Here is a 22,177-nt window from a genome sequence, read left to right on the forward strand (position 1 = left end):
TGGGTCATCCTCCACTGCTTTTCCAGACCACAAGCAGGGAGCTTAATGAACAGTGGAGCAGCCGGGACATAAACTTGGTGTATGCAAGGTAAGGATTTAGCCTCTAGGCCAATGTGCTGGGCCCTGTGCTGTGTTTTAAATTTCAAATTCCAATTGCTCACTGCGGGTAAGCCAGGAATCAATAGGTTTTTGTGATGCCAACAGAATCCAAAGGCCAGCAATGTGGCTGCCAGGGCATAAAGGTGGGGAAGAAGGGGTGGTGGTCGCTGGTTATTTGTCATGCTTACTCTGAGGATGTTGCTCAATTGGTCCTGATTTACTCCTTTACTTTTCTGTTTCTGTTATGATTCTAAGCTGTGCCAAGTCAGAGTCTGTAAACAAAGTCGTCATAATCTTGTTCTTGCTAAAATGTCTCTGTGCCCTGTGAGAGGGTGCACGTCTGTAAAGAGAACAGCTGAGTCTGAATCTAGGTGATATTTCTGTTTCAGAAAGTCATGTTAGGGCTTTGGCATTCTACTACAGCTGGTTAAGCTACCACTAGCAATGCAGGCATTCCATGCTTTTAACTCACCTGGGAAGGTGGCGGAGATGATCTAAATGCTTGGGCCCCTGTCATCCATCTGGGAGACCTGGACAGAGCTGGTTCCTGGCTTCCATCAGGCCAGACCTGTCTATTGCAGCCATTTGGGAAGGGAACCAGTGGGTGGAAGATTTTCTATCTCCCTTTCTGTTACTCTGCCTTTCAAACACATTCATCTTTAAAAATAAATAAATAAATTGTGCTAAGCAGTTTTCTAAAGGGTTGGTGCCAATTTAAACTCCCAGAGCCAGGAAGAAAAGATCCATTTTTTTTTTTTTTATTTTGCTTAGAAATTTTCTACTTCTCTCCCCAACACCATCTCCCATTCCCCATCTGCCATCTGCCAGGCTATGCCTAGCTGTAGGTCAGAACACATAGAAGATGAACTTTCTCAAGTATTTTGGTCCATAAAGACAGACAACAAAGCAGCCTGATCTCCAGGACCCAAAAGAACTCAGCCACATCCAACCATGGTTACACTCAGGATTCTAGATCCAGCAGCAGGTTGTTGACAGCAACAGCAAACTGGTCACACCAGCTCCCAAAGTAGGCCCAGCACGATGGGAGTGGGCAGGTAAGTGCATGCTCACTTTCACCTACTTGTCTTTGCTCCTAGGACTGGCCTTGGAAGAGGGGCCACCACATGCTCCCCTGTCCCCCAAAAAAAACCCAAACCCTGTCCTGGCCAGTCCTTGACCTACAAATTGGAAGCACATATTTGGACAGTGCTTGGGTTCATTAGTCTCTCTGCCACAGAAAGGTGTCCAGCTTGGCCTGGGAGGGAGGGTTCAGAGGTCTCACTCCCACTTTCTGCTTAGTCTTGGCCTTGGATTTGACAGGCAATGGGCGGATCGTGGCCATATCAGTCTGCAGCAGCTGTTAAGGAAGAGGCCTGAAGAAGGGACTGGAGTGTAGAGCAGGAAAGGCTCAGGCTTCAGGTGGGCAGCCCTGCTACACCAAGTAAGGCCTGGCTCTGCACACCTGAGGCTGCAGCAACTGATCAGCAGGTTGGGATGGAGGTATAGGTGAGGCACGTGTGGCTTCCACAGCTCAGCCTGGCATACAACCACAGAACAAGGATACAGGTTGGATGAATTTTGTCCGCCCTCCAAGCCCATCAAATCCTGTTCTTACCTAAGGCAGAAGAAAGAGATGAGCAGGCCAGGTTAGGCAAAGTGACTGGCTACCCAACCCCAGCTCTGAGAGGACTGGTCCCTCTCATTTGCGGGAAGCCATACTCACTGCATCTGTGCTTCGACAGGACTCTGTCCTGGCCCTCTTGGGCTGTCTCTGGCCCAGCACAGCATTGCGGATGAAGGGAGGGAAGGTGCCAGCCAGTTCCTCATCTAGCTCTCCTGCACAGCGCTGGCCACCCAACAAGAGCTGGGGCTCCTGCAGAGGAGACCCAGGGCCAGACCTGATGAGCCAGATAGTTGCCAAGCAGGAAAGGTAGTGGAATAAGATTGGGATCACTGATGCCAAAGGATAGGTGCCCAAAATTGCCTCCAAATTTGCTGTCCAGGGTCAGGAGGAAGAGCACTTTAGCAAGAAACTACCGTCTCTCAGACTTGCAGCTTTGTGCCCAATCCTGACACCAGCTGCACGATGACCACTGGAGCTATTTCCAAGAAATCCTTACCTGCTTGGAGCCTTTGGTTACCTTCTTGGAGACATCTTGAACAGGAGAGCTGTAGTAAGAATGAGACATGAAAACAAAAGCAGATAAGCAAGACATTAGGTCAAGCTTAGCACAAGCCCCTTGGGAAGCCACTGCATTACATGGCAGGGCAAGGAGCTTCAAGGTCCCCATACCCCCACACCAAGGCAGGGCCAAGAACCGCTAGCTAGCCATAGTCAGAAAAGTGATAGCAACAGGGAAAATGGGACCAGCTTCTAATGTTTCCCAGGTCCATGTTTATATCAACATGTCTCAGGCTTTACACGTATAATACATTTACAAAACTGGAGCTAGAATGATGGCTAAACATCAGGTTTAGCCACTGCCCAAGATGCCAGCATCCCATATGGGCACTGATTTGAGTCCTGGCTGCTCCACTTCCAGTTCAGCTCCCTGCTAATGCTTGCTAATGCTCCTGAGAAGTGAAAGATGGGTCAAGTGCTTAGGGTCTGCACCCATGGTGGAAAACCCGGATGGAGTTTCAGAATCCTGACTTCAGTCTGGCCCACCCCTGGATGTTGTGGCCATTTGAAAGATCTCTTGGCCATTCCTCTTCCAGACCATGGACAGTGCAAAGGATCAACACTCACTGTGTCTTCTCCATGCAGAGCTTCTTGGAGTGGCCATGTAGGGAGCTGGACGGCCGGGCTGGGGGAGTATCCACATCAAACATAGCATTGAGGTCAATATCATCTCCAAAGGACGGTCGGCGGAGCTTGAGGTTCATCATCTCCACAGGGGCTGGACTAGAGACAGAGAAGGCCTGATTACTCGGGACCTGGGGGCAGTCTGGAAAGACACAGCACCCAAACAAGAGAGAGCACTCAGCTCCAGGGGTCAGATACTTCGGATACCAGCTCCTGACTCAGGTTCACCTTCAGGGAAGCCCTACATAGCAAATCATTGGGCTCAGTCTTTCCCACAGTCATGGGACAAGTAAAAGCTGGGAGATAAGAAAGTAAGCCAGTAGGATTTGAGACCTAACCAAAGTGAAGAAACAAGACTATTGCCCTTCAACATGAAGCCTCATTTCTCAAAGTGCCACATGAGGAGCCAGCCAGGGACATCAGCGCTGATCAGTGCAGGAACCTTCCCCCGAGCCCCTCCATCCCTCTGTGATGCTGCTGCTCATTACTGCAATTGTTACAAAAACTAGCAGTCATCAGTGGACCTTCCTCAGGGAGATGGCACTTCCATAGCTTAAATGTGATGTAGGCCTTAAAGTACTATTTCTGGAAAGGGACATCAGTAACATGGGAAAATGTTCCTTTGCTAAATTTAGTAACCATTACAAAACTCCAACAAGTGAGAATCTGTAATCAAGGTTGAGGGAAAAACTGTAGTCAGCAGGATTTTTCTATCCTACCCTGACCTGGCAGGAGGAGGTCTGGGGAAAACCCTGGGGGTGGCATGAGACACTTGAAAGATGCCTTCTCTTTCCCTCCTTCGGGAATGTTTAGCTGTTTCACAGACCACTTAAACTAGGTGTCAGGTCAGAAAGAATGGAGGGACCTTCAGGAATTTGGATGGGGAAACTACAGAGAAAGCCTGGACCAACTCCTTCCCCAGGCCAGGTCCTGGAAGCTCTACTCTTACTCAAGCTGCACAAGCCCTCCTCATATGAACTCCAAGTGGGTTATTCTGCTTCCTGCAGGGATCCACAGCATAAAAGAGCAGTTAGGACAACTCACATCAACTCTTTTTCGGTTTCCAATACTATGTGCCATCTGCCAACTCAGGCTCAGGTGAGGAGGCAGGCAAGGTCTGAGTGGCTGCAGTCCTTCCACCCTCCAAGTGGCCCAAGGTGGAGCCTTTTACCGCTTTTCCCTCAGGCCTTGCCCAGTGGTTCCTAAAGCACATGCTTACCCTTGACTTAAGCCAACCCAGTCTCTGCATCTGTGCCTCCTGGCCATTCACAGCAATAAACTCAAGGCTCAGCACATTCTCAGAGGGTCTCCCTCTCTCTACCTCACTGCCTTTCCACACCCACTGGATTCATGGACACATTTCTTGGGATCTCAAGCTGTTCCTGGTATACCCTTCATTCTTAATGAGCTTGAAGCCTGCTTCCCTTCATGCCTGGGCCCACATTCTTTTCTTTCCATGTTTTGTCTGTCCTAAGAGGGAAGAGCCTTGGTTAAGTAGCCACTCCTTCACTGGTGGAAGGCAAGCTTGAACTCTCGGGATGTTCACCCATGGCTACCTTACAGGGATTTAAGCCAGAGCCTCTGGAAATGGGTCCAGGTACTTCCAAGTCCACTTTCCAAAGCAAAGCCAAAGCCCTAGGTAGACCCATTTCTTTAGTGTAGCGTGGGACCAGTCAGTGTCCCCTCCGTGAACACCCAGCTTACAGATGTCCTACCCCATGATTAGCATCCCAAACTCCCTCCAGCCTCAGGGTTAGGGTCCCCTGGTGTCCACCAGAGGTCTTCCTAACATCCCCTCTACAGTTGGGGGCAATATCTTTTCCTGCAGCACCCCTTAAAATTGTGGTAGCAATCATGTGTCAACAAATGGAATGGGCAGTCATCATCAACACAGAAAGTTCCACAAAATCCTGGGGAAAAGAGCATGACCAAAGGCTTGGAGATTGACACAGCTGCCAGAACTCACAAGGCAGAGGATGGGAATCAAAGTGGTAGAGCCTTTAAAGAGGCCTGCAAACTGGGGCAGTGATAGGAGGCAGTGTGAGCTCAGCTTCACCTCTCCCTACAAACTGTACTGAAAGAAACCCAGGCAGTGAGGCTGCTAGGTGGGGTCACGAAATGGAAGAGCCCTTCTCAAAGGCACCAAGCTAGTCAGTGTTGGTAACCTGGGTCAGTCAATATTGGACAGCAATGCCTTCTGCATTCTGGGTTCAGCTAAGGCTCAGCATTATGCTAGCTCACTGCACAATGCCCCTAAACATTGTACACACAAGCTGGGCTTCCGGGAAGCCTTCCTATTATCACATAATCAGAGGGCCATAGGCAACCAAGGACCCCCAGGCATGGAAAGAACACTCAAGAGAAAGGTCATGATATACAAACATTGACTCTGATATAAACAGAAAGATGAGGGCATAAAACAAGAACAGCACTGTACTGTGTTGTAAAAGATGTACTCACAAAGAATAAACCTTACAAATGTAAAATACAAGGAAGAAACTTCAGGGCCTGGCATGATGGCCTAGTGGTTAAAGTCCTCGCCTTGCACACTCCAGGATCCCATATGGGCACTAGTTCCAAACCTGGCAGCCCTGCTTCCCTTCCAGCTTCCTGCTTGTGGCCTGGGAAAGCAGTAGAGGATGGCCCAAAGCCTTAGGACCCTGCACTGGTGTGGGAGACCTAGAAGAAACTCCTGGCTCCTGGCTTTGGATTAGCTTAGCTCCAGTCATTGCGGCCACTTAGGAAGTGAATCATCAGATGGAAGATCTTCCCTGCTGTCTCTCCTCTCTGCATGTCTGACTTTGCAATAAAAATAGATAAATCTTTAAAAAAAAAAGAAACTTCTGATGCATACTACAATATAGATCAACTTTAAAGATGTCAGATGAAATAAGCCAATTCCAAAAAGAACAAATATATACTTTTAGATGTATTTATTTTTATTGAAAAAGCAGATTTACAAAGATAGAAAGCTTCCAACCACTGTCTCACTCCCCAGATGGCCACAATGACCAGAGCTGGGCCACACTCAAGTTGGGAGCCAGGAGCTTCTTCCGGGTCTCCCACACAGGTGCAAGGTCCCAAGGCTTTGTGCCATATTCCACTGCTTTCCCAGACCACAAGCAGGGAGCTGGATGGGAAGTAGAGCAGCCAGGACACAAACCGGTGCCCATATAGGATCTCAACACATGAGAGGAAAGGATTAGCCACTGAATGATCATGCTGGGTCCCAAAAGGACAAATATTACAAAATTCTCATATGAGGCTCCTAGAGTATTCAAAATCATAACGAGAAAGTGGTTTTGGGCCCAGTGCGATCATGTAGTGGTTAAAGTCCTCATTTGGCACATGCCAGGATCCCATATGGATGCCGGTTCTTATCCCGGCAGCCCTGCTTCCCATCCAGCTCGCTGCTTGTGGCCTGGGAAAACAATCAAGGACGGCTCAAAGCCTTAGGACCCTGCACTCACGTTGGAGACCTGGAAGAGCTCCTGGCTTCTGATCAGCTCAGCTCCAGCTGTTGTGGCCGCTTGGGGAGTGAACCATTGGACAGAAGATCTTCCTCTCTCTTTCTTCTCCTCTCTGTATATTAGCCTTTCAACAAAAATAAATAAATCTTTAAAAAAAAAAAGAAAGTGGTTTTAGGAGTTGGTCAAAGAGGGAAATAGGGAGCTACTCCCCTCACTGTGGACACCAAATTCAGTGTGTGAGAACTACCCGGGATGCACGAGCTACAGAGCAGAGGAGTGTCACCAGGAGCTCGAAGTCAGCAGCCAGTGGCATGTCCTGGAGCAGGTTTTACCATCTCTGCCTGGGATCTGTGTGTAAATTGATGGTTAAGGACACAGATTAAGATGTGGCTCCATGAGGACAGCAGTGAACCTTGGCAGGCTGACACCACTTACAATTCTGACATCCTGTATCAGAGTACTGGTTTGAATACTTACTGCTCTGCTTCCAACCCAGCTCCATGCTAAGGTGCCTGGAAAGAAAGCAGAAGATGGCCCACGTGTTTGGGCCCCTGCAACCCATGTAGGAAAGTTGATGGAATGCCAGGCTCTTGGTTTTGGCCCAGCCATTATGGCCATTTGGGGAGTGAACCAGCAGATTAAAGATCTCTTTGTCGTGCCTTCTGTTGATTTGCCTATCAAACAAAGACATACATCTTAAAAAAGAAAGAGTGGAAGCACGAGATTTGGCTCCAGGTCTATTCAGAACTGTGTGTTCTTGCTGGGGTGCCCATGCCCCAGCAGACCTTGGAGCACTTCTACAGCCCAGAGCCCCTGGGACAGGACCTGAGTGAGAGGTGCTCCCCGTGCAGAGGAGGGCAGCTGCTCCTGCAGAGAAGACCGGGGCTCTGCAGGACAGCTGGCTCTCCCAGGGTAAGGCTGAAACCCAGGCATAGTGACAGGCAGGGAAGTATTCTGCAAAGGGGAAAGTATGATCTGGCTGTGACCCACAAGGCAGGCTCCATGAGTGCTCCTAGGCACAGGGCCAAGGAGTCTGGGAGGTGTCCGGCGTTGGGGGTGGGGAACAGCATGATGCTAGAGCTGTTTTAGGAAATTTTTTTTCTGAGGCTGAGGCTTGGAGGCTGGGCACAAAGGAAGAGCAACGGGATGGCTCACGAACCTCCCACAGAGATGATGCAAGGGGAGAGCAGGGAGGCATCACAGAGATTAGTGCAATGGACAGGCTCCAGAAATTCACAGGATGTAGAGAAGGACTATGCTGGTTCTCCAAAAGATATTGAAAAGCAGCTCAAATCAAAGACTGGGTCTCTGACAAGAGTAATGTGCTTCCTATCTGGGTCCCCTTGACAGTAGGAGAGGGGCCTGAAGATGCTCTTGGCCAATCTATTTCTCTGAACCTCAGGAGGAGGAACAAAGGCCAGTGCCTGGGTGAAAGGACACCCATGCCTCTGCCTTCTGGCACCCTCTGCTGGCAGCTTTGAGGCACACTTTCCTGGGACCAAAGGGGAACTCCTACAGAGGCTTCATGTTTCAAACTGGGGGCAGATGCCGCATGCCACATGCTGCATGCCATGAGTCACTCCATAAACAGGATGTCCCTACACAGTCAGTGCTCCTGACCTCCCCCACCCATCTCAGATCACTCTAAGTCCTCCATGGCTTTTCCTGGCCTCTCCTCGTTAAAATCCAGAATTTGCCTCAAAGCTGCTTTCTGGCTAAGTTGTAGCTGGCATCTAGGACAGGGGTCCTCGTTCAGGTCCATACAGGCCAACTTCCCTAGAAAATCCAGGAAGAGTGAAGTCACTTACAAGGACTCTCCCAGCTGGTAACCCCAGTTCTACCCCAGAGGATCAACAAACCTTTCTAAAACCAGGCGGTTGACAGTCTCACTGGCAACTGGTGGCAGATTCAAGGTTTCCTGCAGCACTGTTAACTTCTTTTTCAGGCTCTTGGGGGAACAAAAGAAGAGTGTGAGAGAAAGGCTGAGGTATCAAGTTCAAAAACGATGTGTGGACATGAACAGCACACACAAAGGGCAGACTCATGAGAATGAAGCAAAGCCCGAAACCCCAACATCAGGCTTAGGAGGCTGAGACCACCAGGACTGTCCCCTGGTAACCAAGGCCAACTGCAGAGTAAGCCCAGATAAGCCCAGATACCAGACAAGACATGGGCCACCCACCATCCAAACCCAAGATTCAGGAAACCGGGAACTGCTAACACTGACAGTCCTATTTGCTGGTCAGAGACAGCACAACTCTGCTCTTGAAGGCAATACAAATCAGGCCTTATTCCCATCCATCAGACCCGGGGTACCCTCACCATGATTTCCTTGTCAGCAGTCTGTAAGTCCTTTTGAGCAGACCGCAGCTCTAGCTTAGTCTGATCCAATTCAGAGTAGACTGTTTGCAACTATAAGAAAGTACAGGGAGTAAATGACAAGCAGACAGTGGCCATGTGGCCCGCCCTGCCTGTTGCTGCTCAGTCCAAGGCCAGGGTAGTCTCAGGTCCAGAAGACAATAGGGATATGGGAGGAGACTCCAGCGGTGTAAGGCGAGGTTTGTTTCAGCCAGGCAACGGAACAACACGGCTCCCACTTTCCTGCACTCCTCGGCTGTACTACACAAGAAGTGAAAGCAGCTGATTCTGGTTCCAAGCGCCCTCTTACTTTGGATCTGATACAAAAACAAGTCTCTAGGCACTGGCACCATGGTATATCAGGTTAAGCCTTCATCTGCAGTGTCAGGATCCCACATGGATGCTAGTTTGAGTCCTAACTGCTACACTTCTGACTCAGCTCCCTGCTAATGGCATGAGAAAGCAGTGAAGGACCAAGTGTCCAGGCCTCTAAACCCGTAGGGGAGACCCAGAGGAAGCACCTGCCTTTGACCCAATCCAGCTCTAGCAGTTACAGCCATTTGGGGAATGAACCAGCAAACAGAAGCTCTCTCTCCCCTATTGTCTCTTTGTAATGCTGCCTTTCCAATAAAAATAGATCTATTTTTTTCTCATATTTTTTTCAAAAATTTATTTTTATTGGAAAGACAGATTTACAGAGAGAAGGAGAGACAGAAAGATCCTCCATCTGATGGTTCACTCCCCAAATGGCTGCAACAGTTAGAGCTGAGTCAATCCAAAGCCAGGAGCTTCTTCCCGGTCTCTCATGTCGGGGCAGGGCACCAAGGCTTTGGGCCATCCTCTACTGCTTTCCCAGGCCATAAGTAGGGAGCTGGATGGGAAGTAGAGCAGCCGGAACACAAACTGGTGCCCACATGGGATCCTGGCACATACAAGGCAAGGATTCAGCCATTGAGCCATTGTGCCTGGACTTAAAATCTTAAACAAAACAAAACAAGTTTTGAAGCTGTTACATGGTGGATCGGAGTGCTGTCCACAAGCTGCTATATGCGAAGGAACCAGGAAAAGCAGAGGGAAGCAGGAACATAAAGATGTTGGGAGGAATGCCTCCATGATTTACCACCCAGGTAAGCAAGTTTCACAGCCAGTCCTTACCAAAACACCCAGTAAGGAGCAGTGACCATTCTCTGTAAGTCGTCTAACAGCCCCATGGAATCAGTTAGGCCAATAGGCCCTGCTACAGACTTGTTCAGGACAGACACCTCTGTTCACCCCTCCTCCTTGCTGTTACCTTGCTTCTAGAGGAAATCAAGTCCTTCCTCAGCTTGTCAGCCAGCTCCCCCGAGGCCTTCCGTGCCTTTTTTAGATTCTCATACTCTCTGCAAAATGGCCATGGAAAGAGATACTGGAATAGGACATTGTGATGATATCAGGCCACAGTACCATTCTAATGCAAGGGCCCCTCACCACCACCCCAGCCCTGCTCATTTTCCTTCTTGCTCTGATACCTGACCACTCCAGGTCTGTCCTGTGGACACAGGTGACTTAAACGGGTACAGGAAGCCTGGCCTCACTAGGGAACTCCTACACTGCCAAAGCTCCTCTGGCTTGCAGATAAGTGGCCCTCTCCTACCCATCTCACACCCACAGAGAAGAATATAAACAGTTTCTCACCCAAGCCAGGCAAGGGCAGTAGCAATGCTGATGGGAAACAGCCTCCAGCTATCACAATTGGGACTACCAGCTTCTTCCAAGGGCTGTATCAGCTTCCTTAGAAATGACATTTCTAATTCACACTCAGATCTCTCTCAATGACCCTATGAGGCTTGTTCATTACTATCTCTATTCAAGAAGCTGAGGATAAAACAAGCCAAGAAACTGGTTCCAGGCCACATGACCAGCAAGAGTTTGAGTCAGTTTAAAAGCAGGCAGCTTGCCCCTTAACTCTGTTTTATAAGAGATGGGCATAGCTGGGGATCCCACAGCCCCAAGGGGGCTTATGGAGAGTGACCAGGTAACTCACTTCTTGAGGGATACACAGTACACAGCCAGCTGCTCCACTGCCGACTGTCCCACACCCATGTCTCGGATCATCTCCTCCACCTCGGGCCGCTGGCTCTGAAGTAGAAGCTCAATCCTGAAAAACATACCCGGCCCACGACATTTGAAATCCGGAGGCTGACAGCTAGGTACCAGTACAGCTCTGCCTCCCTTTGCTGCCGTTGCTATGGCAACAGCTTGGGCTGCTAGGATGGTTTAGCAGGTGGCTGTGCCCAAGGAGAAGCCCCACAGCAGAGCTGAGCACAGCCCTGGGATGTTTGCTGAGGAAGAGGTGTTGACAGATGGCCTAAGGGTCAAGGATTTCAGAGAGGCAAAGACCTGCTGGGAGATCTGGTCCCAGGCAATGGGACAGAGAGGAGGGTGGTGAAGCACCAGTGGAAACTGGAAAAGTCTGTATTGAGGCTGAGCAAGGAGACAGTTGTCCACGTTCAGCTGCTCTGAGCCCTCCACGGTTTATGAAGGTTAAAGCCACAGAGGTAACCCAACTCCACAGCCAGCTGCAGTCCTGAGAGTTGTATCACCTGAGGCCCTGGGGGCGAAGATGCAGAGCAGGCCGTAGCCCCAAACTCACTGCTCCATGGTCTTCATTTTGCTCCTGAGCCGACGGGCCTCCTCCTGTGCTTGTTTGGTCTCATCCTGCTGTTGTTCCAAGTACTTCATCTGCTTCTGAAGAGCAAACACACCCACACAGGCTGTTTGGAGGTTCCTGAGGGCCAAAGTCAGTGGGAAGATGCTCTGGAACCACCTGCACTACATCTTTCCAAAATGCTGATTCCTATGTTATCGGGGTGGGGGGGGGTCTCCCATCCCGCGGAAGAAATCACCCGACACTGGAGAGAGTCTCAGAGGCGCTTTATTCAGACCTTCCGTTAAAAACCGTTATGTCCGGGCCCGGCGCAGTGGCGCAAGTGGTTAAGGTAATCGCCTTGCATGCCTGGGATCCCATATGGGTGCCGGTTCTATCCCGGCAGCCCCGCTTCCCTTCCAGCTCCCTGCCTGTGGCCCGGGAAAGCAGTCGAGAACACCCCAAAGCTTTGGGACCCTGCACCCGCGTGGGAGACCCAGAAGAGTCTCCTGGCTTCAGACCGGCATAGTATCGGTCGTTGCGCTCACTTGGGGAGTGAATCATCGGATGGAAGATCTTCCTCTCTGTCTCTCCTCTCTGTATATCCGCCTTTCCAATAAAAAAAATAATAATAAAAATAAATCTTAAAAAAAAAAAAACCACTATGTCCATTAATTCTGTTATGCTGAAGCCCCTCCCCCGCCCAGCCCCCGGCTTATATGTCAATCCTGTCCAATCAGCTTAAAAATCACCAAGGCACACCAATGAGGGCAAAGGGCCAATCACAGGGCAGGAAATTGTCAGTGCCCCCAACACTATGTGTCTCCAGACTGCAGGAAGTAGGGCTACAGCTACGGGCCCTATGCAGATTCTGCTTTATTAGCTAACAGAGCCTAGGCCAACTGGTGGTTCTCCTCTGCTTCCTTCTGAGATACAATTTACACAGGCACAGTTCATTACCAGCACCCACATGGCCATAGTTGGCCACTAAGTTCAGTAGTCTGCTCTTCACGGTGTGTTATGAAGGTAAGCTGGAGTGCAGAGTTCAAACCCAGGCATTACCATCACCCATTCAGACCCATAGAAGTTGCTGGGATTAAAAAAAAAAAAACAAACTCAGCCAGAAGCCCCTAGCACCCTATTGTTCCACCTCTGACTCAAGAACGCCATCAAAGACTCCGGCTCTGCAGCCCTGTGCCCATCTGCTGCCTCTCACCAGCAAGGCTATCTGATCCAGCCCAGCCCCCGTAAAGGAACAGAGCCAGTGACTATCCTCAGCCCTGCTCACAAGGATGGCTCCCTTTCCCTTTCAAATGGCATCCAACAAGGACTGCTCTTGCCTACAAGGCCAGAATATCAATCGCGGGTTCAGATCAATCGCCTCATGCTCCTTGGAGAGCGAGAGGCTCACCGGTCCAGGCTGATATAAAATTCATCTGGGTCTAGGGCTGCGCGCTCCATAGGCTTTGATCTGCCCGGTCAGCTCAGCACAGCCGACTTCAAAGGCCCTTGCTCCTCCCTGGGATACTGTTTGATCTGGCTCCAGAGAGCAGCCCAGCCAAGGACTGGAGTGCTAATGGAAGGTTCTTCAGGCTGGCCTCATCCATGGAGTAGGAGCCACTTTTGGAAACATGGCCCAGCCTCATCAAGGTCTTTGTTGAGCAGCTCCTTTGTTAAGTGCTAGGAAAGCTTCACCTCTCCAAACTACCTGGTACAAGATTCATGACCACAGCCAATACTGTCTCTCTCAGGGGCTGTTAGTGGATAGGTACAGTATGGGAGGGCTTGGGGGAGACACGGGTGGCCTCTACTTTACAATCACACAAACCATGGTACTAACCAAGGCAGAAACAGGGTAAGTCAAATCTGGTAAGTTCAGCATTGGGCCGTACTTCCCCACCAATTCTGTGTCTACAGAACCTGGGAACCTACCTTGAGAGTGGAACACAGCATCTCAGCCTTGCCTAAGGCCTTCTGAAGAGATTCCACAGTCGCATTGCGCTCTTCCAGCGAGTCTCGCAGGGCGTCAATGATAGCCTGGCTATTCTGTCTCTCCCTCTCTAGAGCAGGGTGGAGAGGAGAAAGAGGACTAGCCACCATCAACGCGAGAACTCAGGAGAACTGGGAGTCCTGGAGACCCTGGAGTGATAGTCTTCCCGAGCCAGATGAGTAAGTAACCAGTCCATGCCAGAAAGCTGCGTGGTCTGTTTCTGTCCGGCACACACTAATAGGCACACACTGAATAGACGTCACTCAGGATACAAAATATCCTTTTTGTTTGAGCTACTTAGGAAAAGATTTTGCTCTTGCTCCCATGGGACTAATTAGTTAATTAATCCATAGCACTCATCTCATCAAACTCTCATCTGTCCCACCCACAGGCCCCTCCCAATCTGAGTCCCAGACAGGAAAACCTTGATGGAGAAAGGAGGCTCATCAGGTCAAGGGAGGGAAATTTTGGTCACTCCTTTCCTTCCCCCTCTCTGCCCAGTCACAAGAGCCTGCAGGACTCTTAGGCACAGAAAGCAAGAAGAGCCCCGCTCTGTCAAAAGCCTGGTACTCCTCCTGGACCTCGTCCCTAGAGCTCCCAAGTCAGTGCCTTCCCAGGGCCCTTACCTGATTGCTTGCTAACTCACCTTTCTGAGAAAGCTGGGCTCTGACACTGTCCAGTTCATTCTGCAAGGCAATACTCACAATAAGCAATAGAAAAGCATTCTAGTCTGTCTCCACATGGCCCGCCAGCTTAAGGGAACCCAAGGATGGGACAAGGGGCCTGCAGGTCCAGACAGACATGGACCCTTCTGCATCTGGAGGCTCTGCTAAGCCCACAATGGAGAGGGAAACACCATATGCCTTCTCTAACTTGGGTAAGATGGAGCAAAGCAGTGTTAGGAGCAAGACTCCAGTAGAGGCAAATGAGGCAAGGCCAGTGAGGCTGTGCCTGCCTCACCAGTCTTCTCAGCAAAAGAAGTTTCCACTGCTTCCTTGGCCCTGACCTAGCCTCTACATATCTGGGCATCACCAGTACTCATCAAGGACACAGAAAAAGGACCTTGGGTCACTACCCCTTTCTATCCTGGGTTCTTCCTGCTTCACAGTCTATCCCCCTCCAAGCTCTAAGTTGCATTTACATGTTACAAATCTTCCAGCCCCATAATTCAACAGCAGTAGGTAAGCCAGGACAAGTTTGTACATCCTGAACAAAACTTGACATGTGCTAGGTTCTAAAGAGATTGGCCTGAGGATTGAGTGCGCCTCTCTAAGTCCTTACACATCCAGAGTGGCACATGCAGAACCACTGACAGGCTGCCTTTGAACTAGATCCAACTCCTATTCAGGAGCCCCGAACACCCAACATGCCTGTGAGTAAGCAAGGTGCCTATTCCATAATCAGGAAAGCCAAGGCTGTGCAGAACCCAAGCACTGTCCAAGCACTGTTGGTGGATGGAATCCCAGTGAAACTTCCTGTAGATCATCCTGTTTTCTTAATTTTTTTTTTTTTAAAGTTAGCATTTTTCTTTGTTTATCTGTAGAGTGAGTGGACTAGCTGCTTGCTGTCAAACTTCATACCCAGGACCATGGGGATAGGAGTTTCTGGTGGCTGGGTTGGTAGGTATAAGCAGAAAAGCTGGGAGTAGAAATGGTGCACAAGGAAAGGCACGTAGGTACCACCTGGGAAAAGGTACTAGTCCGAGACTGCGGCATTACTACCCACACTTCCACAGTCCTTCCGCAGCCCATCAGGGCGTCTTCCAAGTCCTTGCTCCAAACTCTGCAACGTGTTGCCTTTTAGAGTCAGCGCTGTGGTGCAGCAAGTTAAGCTACCACTTGGATCGCCCACACCCTATCTCAGAGTGCGGTTCAAGTCCCAGCGCCTCTGCTTCCAAGCCAGCTTTTTTTATAATGTATCCTCGGAGGCAGCAGATGATGATTTACGTGCTTGGGCCCCTGCCACCCACGTGGGAGACTCAGGTGGAGTTCTGAGCTCCTGGTTTTCACTTGGCCCAACCCTGGCAGTTGTGAATGTTTGGGGGAACAAACCAGAAGCTATAAGATCTCACTCTCGGGCCCGGCGCGGTGGCGCAAGTGGTTAAGGTCCTCGCCTTGCACGCCCGGGATCCCATATGGGCGCCGGTTCTAATCCCGGCAGCCCCGCTTCCCTTCCAGCTCCCTGCCTGTGGCCTGGGAAAGCAGTTGAGGACGTCCTAAAGCTTTGGGAACCTGCACCCGCGTGGGAGACCCGGAAGAGGCTCCTGGCTTCGGATCGGCATAGTATCGGCCCGTTGCGCTCACTTGGGGAGTGAATCATCGGACGGAAGATCTTCCTCTCTGTCTCTCCTCTCTGTATATCCGCCTTTCCAATGAAAAAATAATAAAAATAAATCTTTAAAAAAAAAAAAGATCTCACTCTCTTTCTTACCATTGGTCTCTTTCAAGCAAGATGAAAAAGATGAAAATAAGAAAAGCACTAAAATAAAAAGATGCTGTTTCTCAGTCTCACAGATCTGCCTTTCAAAGTCAGAAAGAAATGAAGCAGCCTTTGTCACCTTCATCACAGGAAGGACACTACTTAAAACTGGGAGCAGCTGTCATGACAATAGGCTGGAGCAGCGTGGATCTGAGTTCATCAGGACACTCCGAGGCCTTGGCTGAGGGATCTGCTCTCACAGACACCCAGCCATGTTCATCTTCATGAGTGCAAGAATCACTGATGAGTCCCAATTCAACTTCTCCAAGAGCCTTCTGCCTGCCCAGCCTTGTTGGCCACAGATAAAAATAGACAGCCAGGCATTTGGCACAGCAGTTAGGATGATGTTTATATACCTGCATCCTATATGTGAGTGCCTGGGTTTAAGTCCCAGCTCCCCTTCCAATCCAACTTTCTACTAATCTGCACCCTGGGAGGCAGAGAGAGGCAGCTCTGTGGGACACCTGGAGATAGGTTCAGGCTTCTGGCTTTAATTCTGTCCCCCTACTTTTCTTAAAAAAAGAGAGAGAGAGAGAAAGAGAAAACTGCTCCCTTTGCCCTGATTTTCACCTGGGCTGCCAATCTTGACTTCAGAGGTTCTGCCCTCTGTTTCTGGTCTTGGAAAGGCCTAGGTATCAAACATTATACCAAGCTAAGCAATTCTGAAGTCTGGTGAGGTTTGAGAAGAGTGGACCCACACATCTTCCCTGGCTAAGAAATGGAAGTTTTCTAATCTGTTACACAGTGTCCAGCAGCAAAGTGCCCCAGGGGAGTCGGCTGTAGGTTCTTCCTGAAGTGGGGGAACCAGCCCTTTGCTCAAAACTACCCTGGCATCTCAGGGGGAGGGCTCTCAGATTGCCTGCCCTGATCCTACACTTCTTTTTTGATTCTCGCCATCACTTGTTCTCTGCTGTCCTTTCACTTTTCATGGAATCACCCCTCCATAATTCCATCTCCATGCTCTATGCATCTTCCCTGTATTGGAATAGGAGGTTAATTCCCAGAGGGCTTGGAGTTCAGTGGAATAAGATAAGTCCTGGGTACCTTTAAGAATTCTGGATCCAAAATACTCTCATCCTCCTGGGCAAGGTCAAAAAAGAGCTTGTTGATAATGGTTCTTTTGCCAACCTGGATGAGAAAACAAGATAAGAGTATATGGCACAAGTAGTTCAGGGCAAGGACAGGGATAGATGGGGTCTTACTGACTACCTAGCACATATGCCAGGTCTAATCTTCCAGAGTACATGCTCTGAAATCAGAACACCTCTCCACCCCTGCAGGTGCCGTGAGCTGTGTCTCCTGGATTGGTAGTTGCTGAGGTTATATCATGGAATATCCACGTGGAGAATGCTCAAGAGATACCCGAACTATAGGTGCTAAGGCAGGAAAAAAAGACAGTATCTACCCAGATGAAGACTGGCCTAGGCACCACGTTCTTCTGCCAATAACCTGTAAGTGTAACCAGGCCTCTTGGGTTACCCAAGGACACAAATGAAGCTCAGGGCCCGGCGCGGTGGCGCAAGTGGTTAAGGTCCTTGCCTTGAACGCCCGGGATCCCATATGGGTGCCGGTTCTATCCTGGTGGCCCTGCTTCCCTTCCAGCTCCCTGCCTGTGGCCCGGGAAGGCAGTCGAGGACGGCCCAAAGCTTTGGGACCCTGCACCCGCGTGGGAGACCCGGAAGAGGCTCCTGGCTTCGGACCGGCATAGCATCGGCCGTTGCACTCACTTAGGGAGTGAATCATCGGACAGAAGACCTTCCTCTCTGTCTCTCCTCTCTGTATATCGCCTTTCCAATAAAAAAATAATAAAAATAAGTCTTAAAAAAAAAATGAAGCTCAACTGGCCTCAAACCAGTAGGGTCTAAAAGGTCATAGATACTGCTCAATTTCAGAGATCTTTCTAAATTCCTATTCCCTAGCAAGGAAATCACATCTCTGAATGATACGGTCCCATACCAACAGGCTCACCTGGATTCGGCACTGCGGGCAAGTCCGACTTGGTGCTGTCTCAAACCACTGAATCAGGCTGGAATGAGAAGCAGAAAAACAGAATGGTGAGCCCTTGCTTGACAGACAGCCTGACTCCATCAGAATCTGTCCTGTTTTTCCTCAACCCAATATCTACTCCCTTGGAAGGGCAGCACCACACAACCTTAGGGCTTGCCCACAAGTCCCGATGGGTGCTCAGCGTTCAGACCAATGGGTTCCTGTCTGTCTGTGTTGGCCAGGTCACACCTGCTCTTTGGGCAACCTTCTGGGCTTTGACTGGAAAGAGTGGAGGAGGGAACAGTCATAGTCCAGGGTCCCTCAGGGATGGGGATTTTGATAAAAACCCCACTTAAAGCTGAGATCCCCACCAAAGAACTACACTTTCAAAATTAGAGTCAACTAGATGTAAAAAGTAGTGGTAAAAGCAAAACATAGTTCAGGTGTGAATCATCAACATATGACAGGTGATCCAGCAAAGCTCCAGCCTTAAATTTTAATGTGTTCTCCCATTAATAGAATTTCCTACCCTCAAGGACCTGTGAAAAACAAAGCCCTCTCTGGAAGATGACACCATTATCCTAGGCTTCCAGTTTCTTCTATAAAAAAACTTCTTGGGCCCGGCACGGTGGCGCAGTGGTTAAGGTCCTCGCCTTGCACGCCTGTGGATCCCATATGGGCGCTGGTTCTAATCCCGGCAGCCCCGCTTCCCCATCCAGCTCCCTGCCTGAGGCCCGGGAGGGCCCAAAGCTTTGGGACAGAAGATCTTCCTCTCTGTCTCTCTGTATATCCGCCTTTCCAATAAAAAAAATCTTAAAAAAAAAACTTCTCAAATATCATGTGCAACATACAATTAAAGCTAAGTAGGCACAGTGGAATACTACCTAGCAAGCAGAATGAAAAAATCCACAACTAAGAACATTATAGATGAATCACAAAAAAAAAAAAACATTTTGCTGAGAAAGAGCAGCCTGATGGGAAAAATAGAAGATATATTCTGCAGCATTCCATTTACAAAAAGTAAAAATGCAGGCAAAACTCATCTATGCTATTTTTGTTTTTTACATTTTATTTCTGATGATGTTTACGCAGTTGAGAAGGATGCATACTCATGTGAACCACTCATTAGGGTGGCAAGGGTTGAAGATTAGGGAAAGTAGATGAGAGCATTGTTTCCAAGCTTTTTCTTCCTGCATCTGGGGGAAGAGGGGAGAGAAGGGAAAAGCTGCATCCTAACCACATTAGTACCTGGGGATGTGGGATAGCCACCAAACGTCATCTTAGGGTCCCCAGTGTGCAGCAAGCTCAGGGAGTAATGCTCAAATGGTTCTATGCTCTTTTTTTTTTTTTCCAAAGATTTATTTCAGGGCCAGGCACAACAGCGTAGTGGTTAAAGTCCTCATCTTGCATGTGCCGGGATCCCATATGGGACCTGTTTCGTTTCCCGGCAGTCCTGCTTCCCATCCAGCTCCCTGCTTGTGGCCTGGGAAGGCAGTCGAGGACGGCCCAAAGCCTTGGGACCCTGCACCTGCGTGGGAGACCTGGAAGAGCTCCTGGCTCCTGACTTTCGAGCCTGACTTAGGAGCCAATAAAAATAAAATAAATCTTTATTTATTTATTTTAAAGATTTATTTTTATGGAAAGGCAGATATACAGAGAGGAGGAGAGACAGAGAGGAAGATCTTCCGTCCGTTGGTTCACTCCTCGAGTGACCGCAACTACTGGAGCTGAACCAAACCGAAGCCAGGAGCCAGGAGCTCTTTCAGGTCTCCCACATGGGTGCAGGGTCCCAAGGCTTTGGGATATCCTCGACTGTCTTCCCAGGCCACAAGCAGGGAGCTGGATGGGAAGCAGGGCTGCCGGGACACAAAGGAGCGCCCATGATCCTGGCATATTCAAGACGAGGACTTTAGCCGCTAGGCCACTGCGTCAGGCCCTGGTTCTATGCTCTTAAGTCAAGCTAGTACTCACCTTTATGAAGAAGAATGAAAGGGAATTTAATAAGAGTATTTGGAAAAACACATGAGGAAACTTCTTTAATATTCTGTTTCTGGGAATGGCCTGCTGGTTAAGATGCTGCTTGGGATACTTATATTTTTCTCCAGAGTGTCTGGGTGTTCCACCCCCAAGTTCTTGGTAATGCATACGCTAGGAGATAACAGGTTACCCAGACTGAGTTTCCAGCTCCTGGATTTAGCCTGATTCAGCCTGCTCTGGAGGTTGTGGGCATTTGGGGGGTAAGCCAGCATACGAATGATCTCTTTTATCTTCGCCTTTCAAATAAAATAAATGAACATTTAAAATAAATTAGTGGGGCCCGGCACAGTAGCCTAGCAGTTAAAGTCCGTGCCTCACACGCGTTGGGATCCCATACGGGCACCGGTTCTAATCCTGCTGGCCCTGCTTCCCAACCAGCTCCCTACTTGTGGCCTGAGAGCAGTCGAGGATGGCCCATGGCCTTGGACCCTGCACCTGCATGAGAGATCTGGAAGAGGCTCTGGGCTCCTGGCTTCAGATCAGTGCAGGTCCGGCTGCTGTGACTGCTTGGGGAGTGAATCAGCAGATGGAAAATCTTCCTCTCTGTCTCTCCTCCTCTGTATATCTGCCTTTCCAATAAAAAGAAATCTTAAAAAAAATAATAATAAATTAGTGGACACCAGCTGTAGGCAACCACCTTGGTTGCCTTGTAACTAGGCAACTGTTACACTGCTGAGAGAAAAGCAGCCAAGTGTGTTGGGCATTTTGGACCTGATTAACCAAATGTATGTTAATTATACCAGTACCAGCATAGTCGACTCTTCTACATCTTTAAGCTACATGGGGGGACCCGGCGTGCCAGCCTAGTGGCTAAAGTTTGCGCCTTACACATACCAGGATCCTATACAGGTGCCAGTTCATGACCCAGTGGCCCTGCTTCCAATTCAGCTCCCTGCTTGTGACCTGGAAAAGCAATCGAGGACGACCCAAAGCCTTGAAATTCTGCACCCGCGTGGAAGACCTGAAAGAGGCTCTGGGCTCCTGGCTTGGAATCGGCGCATCTCCAGCCATTGTGGCTACTTGGAGAGTGAATCATCAGACAGAAGATGTTCCTCTCTGTCTCTCCTCCTCTCTGTATATCTGACTTTCAAATAATAAAATAAAATAAATCTTTGGGAAAAAAAAAAGCTAAGAGTAAGCTAAAAGTAAATGGATTAGAAAACAGAACATACATAGAGTAAACAGCTAGATTTCTAGTCTCGGCTTCCCCTCGTTGGGCCTAAGAGTCTCAACAGTTTTCCAACTAAGCAGTGTTCCACAGTCTTCAGGGCTGCACCTGGGTCCAAAATCCGGGGCCCCTCGGTCCCACATGCCTCCTGTGACAATTAGGATTCACCATCCCCCAGAGTCTCTCTGCCCTATCTCACTGGGAGCTCCCTACGGGGGACAGACTTTACCCACTCTGCAATCGGCAGGACCCTTCGAAAGGCTCTTGCCTATCCAGGTAACGTTGGGTTTGCAGGTCCGAGGTCTTTGGCCAAACCATCTTGGCCAACTACTGCAAACTCTTGCCGGTAGCTAGAAGCCTATGAAGTTTCTATTCTGAGGACACAAAAGGGCTTCCAAGTGGGGAGAGAGTTCACCAGCTCCCAGGCCAGGAATCTGGAAGGCTCCTGCACAGGTGATGGAGGAAACGCCTACCCCATTTTTACTGGACCAACTGGGCCTCTCCCCGGGACCCCGGCGCGCTTTAGCCACCACCTACGCCAGGAGCCCACCCTGCCTCTTTTTACCCAGGCTGGGGGGCTCCGTCCAGAGGCCCTTGCTTACCGGCCATCTGGGCTCCCCAGACCCGCCGCCTGCACACCCGCCACCGCCGTCACTCACTCACCAATGCAGGTGGAAGGTGTGGCCGCAGTGGATGGCAGCCACGTCTCGAGAGTGGTCGAAGAAGTCCGAGCAGATAGTACACAACGCACGGATGGGCATGACGGTTAGACCCCACCGGCCCCGGTAGCCAAGGAAACGGCCACAGCCTACCGGCGCGCCACCGCTTCCTTCAAATTTGGCTCCACAGCGCGATTTCCGGGAGAGAACAGGAAACGACGGCAACGGGCTGGGGCGGGAGACCTAACGGCTGATCCTCATTGGACAAACTCCTAGAGGGCGGGCTCAGGGGCGGGACTTTGCGTCCCCGAGGCGGTAGAGAAACGCTGTGGGGCCGCGCGGTAGTTTTCAGGTGTCTAGGGGCAGGACTTAGCTAGCAGCTCCGGAGTGCGCCTCCGTGATTCGGGGCGAGGAGCAGTGACGTCGCTGTCTGGGCCCCTCCCCGGGGCAAAGCAGGTTTAGGGTGGTTTCAAGCTAGAGCTGGCGCTAGCCGCTGTAGG

At 49.9% G+C, this 22,177-nt stretch overlaps 1 protein-coding gene across 1 annotated transcript; it reads right to left on the bottom strand.

Annotated features, from left to right (window-relative positions):
- Positions 1-847: 847 nt before the first annotated feature.
- Positions 848-21,875, bottom strand: LOC121165991 (TRAF interacting protein). Its single transcript, XM_040995013.1, has 15 exons — positions 21,682-21,875; positions 17,796-17,853; positions 16,872-16,955; positions 13,996-14,035; positions 13,292-13,419; positions 11,366-11,460; positions 10,757-10,870; positions 10,025-10,112; positions 8,698-8,787; positions 8,235-8,323; positions 2,849-3,004; positions 2,220-2,268; positions 1,823-1,972; positions 1,664-1,714; positions 848-1,447 (listed from the first exon to the last, which is right to left on the bottom strand). Exons 1-15 carry the CDS (start codon positions 21,777-21,779, stop codon positions 1,319-1,321), a joined length of 1,419 nt encoding a protein of 472 aa, XP_040850947.1. The 5' UTR covers positions 21,780-21,875; the 3' UTR covers positions 848-1,318.
- Positions 21,876-22,177: the final 302 nt, after the last annotated feature.

The sequence above is a fragment of the Ochotona curzoniae genome, unplaced genomic scaffold, assembly GCF_017591425.1.
Source record: "Ochotona curzoniae isolate NIBS_2020 unplaced genomic scaffold, NIBS_Ocur_1.0 contig_908, whole genome shotgun sequence".
In the NCBI taxonomy this organism is placed as follows: Eukaryota; Metazoa; Chordata; class Mammalia; order Lagomorpha; family Ochotonidae; genus Ochotona; species Ochotona curzoniae.